Genomic DNA, 13,327 nt, shown 5'->3' with positions numbered 1-13,327 from the left:
TACCATCAGTTACAATCTATCGCACTGGGGTGGTAAAGAGGCAGAATAACTTACTACAGCAGCAAGTAACTTCTTCTTATACTCTCCTAGCCAATTAACACCGTACCAGAGGCAGTACCATGAGTGGCCAAGAAGGTACATTGACGATGTTTGTCCACACTTATTGGCTAAAACTACCTTCTTTCAGCCATGAGGGATTCTGCAGATGTATTCAAGTTTGGTTGTATTTAGTTATAAAGAGTAAACCCTGTTAATAAAGATCAAACTGTTGGCTATGAATCCAGCTAATGAGCTGATCTGGAGGTGTTACTCTGAGGATGGGTTACTCTGAGGAAGGGCTTTCCAGCTCGGACTAAGCTGCAGGCACCACAAGTGTCCAAATAAGCAATGACTGATGGTCCAGTAAATGTTTCAATATACAAAACATCATAATCCCAGATAAAACCACAGCACGGTTTTACTCAGTACCTTGTGACCATGTGAGAACCTACAGTACTGTGCAAAAGTCTTAGGCATATATACGTAGCCAGAGTGCCTAAGCCTTCTTGCACAGTTCTGTAGTAATTTTCTGTACTGCATTGTACTGCAGTTGCAAAAAAAAAATCGTGACATGTGTGGGTGATGATAAACCTGATTCTGATATGGGTCTCTGTTGTGGGTTGAGAATGGGAAGGGGGCAGGGAGAGGGGAATCATGGTTGGGAAAAGGGAAGGGGGTGGGAAGCACCAGAAAGACATTCAGCAGTGATCAGTAAACCAATTGTTTGGAGTCAACTGACCTTATCTTGTGTCTCAGAGTTCGGTGTGTCTGCAAATATGACAACCCCCACCCTGGCACTCCTTCTCTGCCACCTGTCTCACACCCCACTCAGGGCGCTCTACCTTCGCCATTCCCAATATACTTTGCACCCACCGGATTTACAAACTCGCTCTCCACTCCGCATTGACAAATACAGTTCTGTGCACCCTAGCCATATATATGCATGCGCCTAAGACTTTGCACAAGTACTGTACAAATAGAGAGCACTGCTTTTTTCATGTTACAAAGACTAATGAGCTGGATGTGAGTATATAGGGTAAGATTTCGAAGTCTGCAGATGACACAAAACTAGATATGTGGTCAATAGTGAAGTGTTGGTGTTAAACTGCGAATAGATGTCAAGGAGACTGACAGGCCAGTGCCTGATGCTGTTTAGGTCAGAGATGTGTGAAGTTGACAGAAAAGCAATGATAGATGAATTGGAACAGATGTAAAAGTTCTGTAGGTGGGGAGTATATGTCCTGATATGTCAGCGCAAAAATTACTAGAAGTGGCAGGTCAAGAGAGTTCAGTTGCAGGGTTAAAGTGGAGCAAAGTTGAAACTCCTGGACCTGACAGCTCTCTTTCCACAGTCACTGCCTATCTCCGTTCTAATGCTCAGCCATGTAACCGGTCCCATTGTGCGCTCTCTGGTTAGCCGCTTTCCCCCTCGCACCATACTTAGAACACAGAACATAGAACCAACCGCACAAGGAGCAGATCCTTAGGCCCCCTATGGCCAAGTTAGACATGATACCAAATCAAACTAAAGCTCTTCTGCCTGTTTATCTTCTAATTCTCTGCATGTTCTTGTGTCTGTCTAACAACCTCTTCAACACTATCATTATATCACCTTCCACCACTACCCAGTCCAAGTGGGTAATACTTTCTGTGTAAAATACCTGCCTCGTACATCTCTTTCAAATGTTCTCTATCTTATCTTAAATGCATGTGCCCTCCAGTCCTTGACATTTCTACTTTGTGAAAACAGTTCAGACTGACTAAGCCTGCCTACACCTTTCATAATTTTATAAACTCTGTCAGCCCCTGATACTCCACCTCCCCCTTATAACCCATAGCCTCTACTCCTTGTAAACCTCTTCTACACCTTTACCAAAGCTTCCACATCTCTCCTGTATGGGCCGTCCAGGACTACACACGATGCTCCAATTTGCATTGCAGCTCATTGTGCAGTTTTCCTACGTTTTCCTGTCCTCTCTAGTCACTCTTTCTGTGCGACACCACACTGTGAGTGTTTCAGTCAGGCAGCCGAGTCCATTGCTCTCAATACATTCGGGGAAAGCGTTACCCAAAAGCAATCAAGTGCAGGAACATTTCCTCCCTCCTAATCTCATCAGGGTGGAGAACATTCCATTCCTCTTTTAGTACCTTAGTGCAGAAACGGGTTTAAATGTATGTTATCATCCGGTAACCTTCAGTTAATTAATAAATCTAATCATTCAATGATTATTGATCAGGTAGGATTAGTGTAAGTGACTAAAACTGAGTGATCATTAGATAATTGAGCACAATTGGTTAGTTCCATTAAACATTGGCTAACATAACTAGTGATAAATTAACACTGTCTGTAAGCAATCAATTAGTGCCTATTGATTACAACAGATTATCCTTTTGCGTGCTTGTAGTTCCTTACCCCCTGTTATTGACGAGCATGTTGCTCCGACAACAATATGGTTCATCCAAAACATGAATTACTGACTTTGGATTCTCCACGAAATTCGCCCAGAAGATGGTATACTCTGCCAGGGCTCCAGCCATGACACTGGGCAGAACTGCTGGTGGCTCACATCAGCACCACCTAACACTGACAGCGAGAGAATATGGGACAACGGGCAATGGTATGGCAGTTCATCCGATCCGGTGGGAATTCAGCAGAATATGACACCCGTTTGCTTTCTAAGATATTCATGTTGCTGGGCAGCAGTCTTGCTTCCTGTTCATAAATCTGAAACTCAAAACTTTAACCCTTTCATAGAAATCTGACCCTTTTTAAAGCTGAAGTGGCCTTTATTAGAATGAGGAGTTTAAGCTTTGCACTGGGATCCAAGGGCACAGCCTCAGAACATAGGGACATCCTTTGAAAACTGAGATAAGGAGGCACTTCTTCAGCCAGGGGATAACAAATCTGAGGAATCTGTTTCCTCAGAGGGCTGTGGGGGCCAAGTCCTTGGGCAGAGATTAACAGGTTCTTAATTAGAAAGGGGGATTAAGGGTCGTGGAGAGAAAGCGGAAGAATGGGGTTGAAAAATAGCTGGGCATGATTGATTGGTGGGGCAATTGGCTTAATTCTGCTCCCATACTTTATGGTCTTATGCTACCAGAGGCAAACAAGTAGCCTCCTTTGAAGGCTAGCTTGAATTCAACGTGCGATTGTCACAACTAAGTAATCTCACTTTTTCTCGGAAGCAATCACTGCAGACTTTTGGAGTTGAGCTTTTGAACCGCCAGTACGCCCTGGCAATTTTGCAGTGCGATCTGGATTCTCAAAGGTACAGGATGGTTGCAACATGGCAGGTACGAGCCAAATCAAGCGGTGGGGCCTAGGCCCGAGAGCAGGGAATGAGCCATTGCTGGAGCGGATTTGGGGGTGATTCAAAGCGGTTGAATCGAGGCGAGGAAGGGTCGAACTGGCCTGGGCCCAGGAGCGAGGACTGACCCACTGTTTGACCAGTTTAATTGCCAGGGCAGATTAGAAAGGCTGTGCCCAACAGTGTGTTGAGGTGGCGAGGCCCAGGCTTAAGAGAGAGGGATAACCCAATGTTTGGCCAATTTATGTGCCAAGCCAAATCGTAAAGGCCAGGGTGTTGAGACCAGAGGAGAGGGACAGGACAGTGTGCAGCTCACTGCTTCACGAGGTTTACTCATCTCAGCACGGAACTGAGGCAACTAATGGACTCCTTGATCGCCGGTGACTGGCTTCTTACTGTGAACCCACTTTCCTAAACTTTAGTTCTGAACATTATTTGCTTACTTTTATGTTTGCATGATTTGTTTTTTCCCCTGCACATCAGGTGTTTGACGGTCATTTTTAATGGTTCTACTGTGTTTCTCTGTTTAAAGGCTACTGGTAAGGAGACGAATCCCAAGGTAGCATACACACTTTGATGATAAATGAACTTTGAGGACTTAGATTAATAAAGCAAATTTCGTGCTCCTCAAAGTCCTAAACACAAAATGTATTAAGGCTCAGTCTTGTTCTCATGTAGGGAGCATGGCAGCCAATTTGGCCACACTGCTTCAGACCCTTTAGCTCTAGAACAGAGGCTAGGACAACGAGGAATGAAGTGTTTCCATTTGAGGAAGGAGGGCAGACTTCTCTTTGGCTTCTCACTCACTCCATAAACATTCCACGCCCCAGTACTGCGCTGATACGTTTGCTGAGATCTCGTGCTCGTGCCTCTGGAGTGTAGCTGGGTACCTGAGTTTCCAGACACAGAGCAGGGCAGGTTACACGTCGCTGTTGTCCAACAGGCAGACTGCACAAGCTGCTGCCTCACACCAGCTTCACACGGACAACTCCCTGCGACTGTGTGGATTTCCTCCCACCTCCCAAAAGTATCTGACTTGGTAGGTTCATTGGCCATTGTAGGTCGCTCCTACTAACCAGCAGATTGCGTAGAATCTGGGAAAGCTGATGGGAATATGGGAGGAAAATGGGATAATCCATAATTCAATTGGTATCCTATTGTCATAGGCCAAAAGGCCTGTTCTGTGCTGTATGGCTCCGTGAGTCATCTAGCATCATACTTTGGATGGGCTCTTGACTCATCATGGCCTTCACCTTCCTGTTTGTTTAGACTGCATGCGTTCTGTCACAGTACAACACATTCCGCATTCTGTTATTGCTTTTTCCTTGTGTTACCTAGAGGCACTGAAGTGATGAAGTGATCTACATGAAAGGTATGCAAAGCTAAGATTTTCACTATCCCTCAGTACACGTGACAGTAACAAATTAATTAACAATTAATAAACAGAAGAAACTCTGCAGATGCTGGAAATACAGAGCAACACACACAAAATGCTGGAAGAACACAGCAAGTCAGGCAGCATCTATGAAAATGAATAAGCGCTCAATGTTTTAAGCCACTTTGGAAGCGGAAGATGGCTGTATCTGACCCTCTGCGGTTCAATGCACTGAATTTGATTCTCCTATTTGAGCAGCCAGCAAGGAGAAGTGAAAGAGCCTCATGATCTTCTGGAAGAAGAAAACATGGTGAACACAGCCAGGGATAATGGCCCCCAGGTGGTTCACAAAACTACTTCTTTCCCTTATTTTACATCTTCTTTTTTCTGCTGGAGCTTGTGATCTACATTTTGGTGGTGTATTTTTGGCCTAACTGAAAGGTCTGGCACTTTGCTGCCTCCGAAGATGTTCCGTAAGACTTCAAGTGACGTGTGGGCCTTCGAGGCCAAGAAGCCTGGAGAGGGGAGTGAGCCCATGAGCAACTCCATTTCTCACCAATTAGTGCACCGAGGAAGATTGAAAAATCGTTGAGCAGGAGAGCGGAAGCGAGCGGGTGGCCAGCACTGTCTAGCAGCCTCTCCCTCACCGCTGCTGGAGAAAGGTGGCAGAGTGGGACAGCCTCTCTCTCCCCCTCTTGCTCGCTGCTCCTGAAGGAAGGTGTCTGCATTTGAATGGCCTATGTCTCCCTAACCACTGCTGCAGAAAGGTTGCAGAGTTCTGGGTCTCGGGCAGGGTTTAATTGATGCAATTTGTTGATTGGACTCTGTCGTTCACATTACAATCTGTGCCTGGCCCCTTTTTTTGTTGCTATGTTGGGTGATATTGAATCGGGGTGGCCTGCAGATAACAAACACTGAGCTGAACTGAATACGCCTGGGCTCTTTTCAACTTTGTCTTTTATATTCCGGGTTTTGCACTCAATTGTTTTGATGCTGTTTGTGTAATTTGATTTTTTTTTGTGTTGGCGTGGGAGGTTTGATGTTTTTCATTGCATGAGTTCCATTGTTTTCTTCGTTTCGTGACTGTCTGTGGGGAAGACAGATCTCAGAGTTGAATACTGCATACGTACTTTGATAATAACTGTACTTTGAATCTTTATGGAGCTGATTTTTCCTGAAAGGACGTCTGATCCACTGCGGGGAGTAAAGAGATATCACTGAGGAAGCAGTAGGCCACCAATGTTACAGTGAATTCCCCCTTTTTCCACCGCAGGGCCTGATAACCAGAAAGGTAATTACTCTTCTCTTGAAATATTAATTGGCCATCTGTGCTGTTGGGTGTTAATTAAAGACAATAATAGCATTGTAATCTATATGGGGCAAACTCACTTGTTCAGGCTTTTGCACTGTCATATAGTTTCTGCCCTTTTGTCGCTTTTGGTTGCTGAAACTTTTACCCAAGGGAATGGTCTTTCTTCCCTCTGTTTTTTCAAAGCAGTTGATAATTTTGAACATTTCCACAAGACTTTTCTTAACCTGCTCTGTTCTGTAGAGGAAAAGGCCACTAAAGGCCATCAACCCTAAGCCATTCTGATAGACCTTCCCTGCATCTTGATTAAGGTCTTCCTGAAGTGCAGAGCTAGAAATGAACATAAAGTAATTCTTAAAGATTTGGAATAATGTCATGCTTTGTATTCTGTTCCTCTGTCAGTAAGAGCAAAAACGTCACGTGCTTTTTTGTAACCATTTGTTCATCACATCCCAATGGTTAAAAACAGACACTGATGAAATTGGCCTGGTTTAAAATGTAGATTTAGCACTCAAATTGAATCCCATTTGCTGTTTACTGTCAGTTAAATGTGTCTTCATCTCCTCCCAACCTCTTTCTCTATGTTCCATGTTCCACCATCCTCTCCTGTCAGATTCAATCTTCTCCAGCTCTTCGTCACTCCTGCCTGCCAGCTCCTAGCTTCTGACAGCAGTCAACACAAGATGCTGGGAATGCAAAGCAACACACACGGAATGCTGAGGGAGCTCAGCAGGTCAGGCAATGAATAAACAGACAACGTTTTGGGTCAAAGCCCTTCTTCAGGACTGGAAAGGAAGGGCAAGATGTCAGAATATGAAGGTGGGGGGGTTCGAGGGAAAGAGGATTGCTGGAAGGTGGTAGGTGAAGCCAAGTGGATGGAGAGGAAGGAATTTGATAGGAGAGGAGAGTGGACCATGGGAGAAAGGGAAGGAGGAGGTGATAGGCAGGTGAGAAGAAGAGGCCAGAGCGGAGATTAGAAGAAGAGGGGAGGGGGAGGGAACTTTTGATAACTGGAAGGAGAAATCGATATTCCTAATCTCATTCCCACTCTTCCCCTCTCCCTTTTCAGTCTATCAGCCCACCCCTCACCTGGATCCACCTTTCAGCTCTTGCTCCACCCCCTTTTCCCACCTTTTTATACTGGCTATCTCTCCTCTTTTTTCTACTCCAGGTGAAAGGTCTCAACCATTTCTCTCTATGAATGCCAGCAGATCCATTGAGTTCCTCTACCAGTACAACGTGTGTTGCTCCAGATTCCAGCATCTATAGTTTCTCCCACAATGGCAGGTACCCAGCCGCACAATATAGGATAACGCAGGAGCCGAGGAATTGTTCCTTAAATAGAAACAGGAAATATTGGAAATGCTCAACAGGTCAGCAGAGACAGTGACACAGTTAATGTTTCAGTTTGGCGACTGGCTTTTGAATGCTCTACTGTTTGAGAAGAGATGTCTGCACTCACAGTGGAGAGAATATTATCTATCCCTCCAGTACAAAAATCTCCCCATGAAGGTTTACAAATATCTGTTTCCACCAATCACCCTCCTACCTCTGTCTCCCAACTCCACCCCTCCCCTCCCTGGTTCCACCTGCCTGTCACCTTTCACCCCACATTGGTCCACCAATCACCTACAGGCCCCTGACATACCCCTTGCTCTCCCCATTTAATTCTGGCCACCCCTCTCCACTCCCAGAAGGACGATGCAGGGTTCTGACCTGAAACATCAACAGTTCCTCTGTCCCCTCCAAGGCTACTCCACCCGCTAAGTGTCTTCAGTGGATAGTTTGTTGCATGAGAATAACCTTGTCTAGTCAACAAACTAGTCAATGGGTAGCGTAGTGGTTGGCGCAACTCTTTCCAGCGCCAGCAATGTGAGTTCAATTCCCGCTGCTGCCTGTAAGCGGTTTGTATGTTCTGCCCGTGACCCTGCGGTTTCCTCCCGGTGTTTGGGTTTCTTCCCATGTAACAAAGGACTAGCAGGTTAACTGGTCACATGGGTGTAATGGGGCTGCATGGACTCACTGAGCCAGAAGGGCCCGTTACTGGGCTGTATCTCCTAATTAAAATAAAAAGGCAGAAAACTTGGCCGAGAAGTTATTGCTGGCTTTAACGGGTAACGCAGGAGGGACACGATTCAGGACTCACTACTACCACACGGAACCAGAATCAGGTTTAATGTCACCAGCAAATGTCGTGAAATTTGTTAACTTAGCGGCAGCAGCACAGTGCGATACATGATAATATAGAAGAAAAAAATCAATTACAGTAAGTATATATATATTTAAAATAGTTAAAATAGTGCAAAAACAGAGAAAAAGTAGGTATTCATGGGTTCAATGTCCTTTTAGAAATCCGATGGCAGAGGGCAAGAAGCTGGTCTTGAATCTCTGAGTGTGTGCCTTCAGGCTTCTGTACCTCCTACCTGATGGTAACAATGAGAAGAGGGCATGTCCTGTGTGATAGAGTCCTTAATAATGGACGCTGCCTTTCTGAACGCTCCTTGAAAATGTCTTGGATACTATGGAGGCTAGTACCCATGATGGAGCTGGCTAATTTTATAACTTTCTGTAGCTTCTTATGATCATGTTGAGCAGCCTCCCTCCCCCACCCCATTCCAGACAGTGATGCAGCCTGTCAGACAGCTCTCTACAGTACATCTGTAGAAGTTTTCGAGGCGACAAACCAATTCTTCTCAAACTCCTAATGAACTATAGCTGCTGTCTTGACATTCTTTATAGCTGCTTCGATATGTTGGGACCAGGTTAGATCCTCAGAGATCTTGACACCCAAGTACTTGATATTGCTCACTCTCTCCACTTCTGATCCCTCTATGAGGATTGGTGTGTGTTCCCTTGTCTTGCCCTTCCTGACGTCCACAATCAGCCCTTTGGTCTTGCTGATGCTGAGTGCAAGGTTGTTGCTGTGACACCACTCAACTAGCTGGTATATCTAGCTCCTGTACACCCTCTCATCTCCATCTGAGATTCTGCCAACAATGGAGCATTCATAGTGAAGTGTAAAAGCATTTTGGCAGAAGACAGCTAAGTGAAAAAGAAATAGAGGATATATTGAAAAGTGAGATGAAGAATTATAGGAGGATAGAGGGCCATAAAGTCACACAGCATAGAAATAGGCTCAACTCATCCACTCTATCCAGGCTTTTCAATATTTAACAGGATTCAATGAGATCCTCCTCATTCTTCTAAATTCTAGTAAGTATAGGCCCAGAGCCATCAATCACATCTCATAATTAACCCTTTCATTCCCGGAATAATTCTTGTGAACCTCCTGTGGACCCTCTCCAATGCCAACCCATCTTTTCTTAGATATGGGGCCCAAAACTGCTCACAATATTCCATAAAATGCTGGTGGAATGCAGCAGGCCAGGCAGCATCTGCCCTGTTGCATTCCACTAGCGTTTTGTGTGTGTTGATTGAATTTCCTGCATCTGCAGATTTCCTCGTGTTCAAAATACTCCAAGTGTGTTCTGATCAATCCCTTATAAAAACTCAGCATTGCATTGTTACTCTCATATTCTATTCCTCTCAGAATGAATGCTAACACTGCATTTGCCTTCCTTGCCACCAACCCAACCTGCAGGTTAACTTTCAGGGAATTCTGCATGAGGACTCCCAAATCCCTTTGCACCTCTGATTTCTGAATTTCTCCCCGTTTCGAAAATAGCCCACACCTTTATACCAAAATACATGACCGTACACTTTCCCACACTGTATTCCATCGGCCACTTCTTAGCCCATTCTCCTAATCTGTCAGTCCTTCTGCAGACATCTTCAACACTATTTGCCTCTCCACCTATCTTTATATCATCCACAAACTTGGGCAGAAAGCCATCAATCCCGTCATCAAAATCATTGACATACCATATAATGTGAAAAGTGGTCCCAACACTGACCCCTGCGGAACACCACTAGTCACTGGCAGCCAACCAGAAAAGGTCGCCTTTATTCCAGGACTCCACTATCTACACTTTTCACCGCCTCAGTAAAGCAGCCAACTTCATCAAAAACTGCACCCGCCACGGCCATTCTCTCCTGTCCCCCCTCCCATTGGGCAGAAGATACGAAAACTGGAAAGCACGCACCAGCAGGCTCAGGAACACGTATCCCACTGTTAAACGTCCATTGAATAGTTCTCAAGTATAATAATATGGTCTCCTGATCTGACAGTCAACATTGTTATTCCCGTACAGCTCACTGTCTTCCTGCACTGCACTTCCTCTGTGACTGCAACACTGTTCAACACTCTGCTAATGTTTTTCCTTGTACCACCTCAATGCACTGTTGTAATGAACTGACCTGTATGGATGGTATGCAAGGCACATTTTTCACAGTACCTTGCTACACCTGACAATACTAAACCAGTTAAAAATGCTAAAAAAAATTCTTGTACATAGCCATCAATAAGCATTTGATTCTCCTTATACTATCAGGGTAGAGGTTCACATCTGCCAAAGGAGATAGAAGGTGCTCCTTCACTCCACAAGTCTGCAGGGCACCATGGGACAAGGTGTAGCACCTGCATAGCCCCCTGATCAGGGTCACGTGAAGCCATGGGATCAGGTAGTGGATGGTTGTACGAGTAGCTGGTGCAGATCGCAAGTCCTGGTTATTCGACCTCTGATGCCAGGCAGGCAACCTCAGAAGAGTATTGATAATGGGTGGGGTCACCCATCTTGTAAAGATGCTGCCCAGAAGAGACAATGGCAAACCACTTCTTTAGAAAATTTTACCAAGAATAATCATGGTCAGGATAAACCATCATCACCCACGTCAACCATGCACATAAAGATGATGTTAATGCCAAGGAGTTATTAACAGTGGCCTTTTAACCTACCTGCACAACGTAGGGATGTGGGAGAAAACTGGAGAACACAGCAGAAACCCGCCAAGTCACCATCTTCTCACAGGGAGAAGATGTAAATTCTGCCCAATCCCTAAGTCAGGAGTGAACTCACCATGCTAAATGGACCACAAAACAAACTAAATGGTCCCACACCTTTTGATCAGATAAAAGCTTGGAATCCTGCCAAATCTGGTGCAGCCTTTCACCATTTTCACACTTCATTCTGGGTCTTCAGCTGACCAGGGGTCCCTAAGCTTTTTGATGCCAGACCAATATCATTAAGCAAGGTATTGGGACCAGATTGTTGCCTCTGCATTTGGCCAAGGAAACATACATTAAGTCCCCTTGTTCTGACCTACTAGAGCATGCAGTTCATCTAACCCTTCCTTCCATAAAGTCCTTTATGTTTCGATTAACAACGTTCTGACACTTGCCCTTTTCATTTGACCCTCTAGGTGCTGGGTTTGTTGCTGTGAATCTGTTCCAGGATCCTGACCTGGAATGACCTAAGTTTTGAATGTGGGACTCAGAGTGGGGTATGAAGACAATTCAACACAATTGAAGCATCTTTATCTCACTGGAACGGCTGAACCATTGCATTAGCCTCTCTCATTCCCCTTGCTCCTTTTGACCAGCTTTGTGACTTTCCATGACCCCTGCCTTCTCCCTGTTTACGAATGCTTCCATTTATTTTATGTCTAAAGCAGGTGACTTTGGACTTGTTTACATCTGCCAGAGATTTGCACACTAATTCACTGGAAATTATTAAAAGTAGGGACTCACGGTTCTGATGCCCAGACTTCGTGCAGTGTGTCTGATTGAAGAGGCATCGCTCAGGGACTGTGTGGCACTCAGACCCAGACTTTGACACCAGAAAGCAGATGGAGGGATCCGATTAGCAGGCCAACTATTAATAAGATTTCATTAGCAAATTGACTGTAGATGACCAGTGGGCTGGCAGAAGCTGACAGTATGTCCATCTGTCCGGTCTGGGCAGAGCGCAATGGTTTTGCAACTGTTGAAGATCTCTGGGTGAAATTGCAGTAAAGATTTCAGCTCTGACACTTGCATTCAGAGGAGTGCAATGGATTGGTATACAGAACAGAAGCCAGGATCTCTCCACCAGTATTCTCCACATTGTCCCAAGAGGAGTCTTTAGGGATGCTTCATTCAGACAGGTGAGAGGACTGATTAGAGTAGACTCCTATGATAGAATCGGAGAGTATTACTGCACAGGAACAGGCCCTTCAGCCCCTCTAGTTCATCTACCTGCATCAATACCATACTCCTCCAAACCTCTCTCAACCACAAACCTGTCCAAATTTCTCTGAAATGTTACAATTGAACCCGCATTTACAATATCTGTCCTGAACCTTCCCCTTAGCCACTTGCAAAACTACACTATCTTCTCACTTCACTAGCACATGGTATGGGTAACAATCCTGAGACCACCATCCTGGAGGTCCTGTCTTTTAACTTCGCACCTAGCCCTCTGATCTCACTTGGCAGGACCTGGTCTCCCTCCCTGCTTATGTCACAACTTCTGTCTGCTTACCTTCCTCTGGAAGATTTTAGACGTAAGAACAGAAGCTGCTGTTTGCATTCAGCAGGTCAGATGTTATGTTTTGAACTCCGGAAGCAAATCAAAAGGAAAACACAGAAGTCGGGATACTGGTCTACTTCGTTGTTTTTAGTGAGGTGCAGACATATGACACGATGGTATAATGATGTATGCCATTCACGTACTCCTTACGTACAACCCATAATGAATTATGTACATAAATAAAGAAAGCTTAATCAAGTGTAAAGCTCTTGCTTCAGCTAGCGGTTTAATCTAGGGGAAGACAGACAAAGCTCGTTTGGGTGGATGCTGTGTGATGTGTCCTGTTACAAATCAGTACCCTGAAATAACAAACAGTACACAATATGCGGTTAAACGAGTGAGCTTTATATTTCTTAATTTGACTATAGGGTTAGTAAAGAAACAAAAAAAAGAAAAGGGCCCATTCTCATGGAACAGTCTGACGGTTCAGTCCACCGGTTTCCCGTCGACCTCCTCTGAGCATAGCCGACCCTCGGACCCTCGCTCCAAGTCCACTCTGTCTGGCGGTCTACCAGCTCTCTCTATTCATGTCTTCTCTCCTCATCTCTCCCTGGCAAAAGACCGCAATCCCTGCTCCCAGACCCACGAGAAAGAACAACCGCCTTCTCATTGGATAGCCCACATTCCAAAGCCCGTTATCTCTAGTCGTAACCCAAACATTTATGCTACCGAGAAACCATTACATTAACAGTGAAACCTTACAGCGCGTTACACAAGCAATATATTTACAATATTACTCACACGTTACTGAAATATTAAATACCCTACACACTTACCTGCTTAGCAATAAACTCCAACTCAACATGGAATGCATCTCAACAGAAATATA

At 44.9% G+C, this 13,327-nt stretch overlaps 1 protein-coding gene across 3 annotated transcripts in view; it reads right to left on the bottom strand.

Moving 5' to 3' along the window:
* LOC140731962 (tubby-related protein 3-like) overlaps window positions 1-11,740 on the bottom strand; it is a 94,712-nt gene extending 82,972 nt beyond the window's left edge. For all 3 annotated transcript variants that reach the window (XM_073053971.1, XM_073053973.1, XM_073053976.1), the window contains exon 1: window positions 11,679-11,740. In XM_073053971.1, coding sequence (XP_072910072.1) covers window positions 11,679-11,725 — 47 coding nt within the window. In that variant the 5' untranslated portion in view covers window positions 11,726-11,740. The remainder of the gene's footprint in view (window positions 1-11,678) is intronic.
* Between the last annotated feature and the right edge of the window lie 1,587 nt (window positions 11,741-13,327).

This window comes from Hemitrygon akajei, chromosome 8 (genome assembly GCF_048418815.1).
Source record: "Hemitrygon akajei chromosome 8, sHemAka1.3, whole genome shotgun sequence".
Lineage (NCBI taxonomy): Eukaryota > Metazoa > Chordata > Chondrichthyes > Myliobatiformes > Dasyatidae > Hemitrygon > Hemitrygon akajei.
Note: the sequence above shows the minus strand (reverse complement) of the source record. Positions and strands in the feature narration are given on the sequence as shown.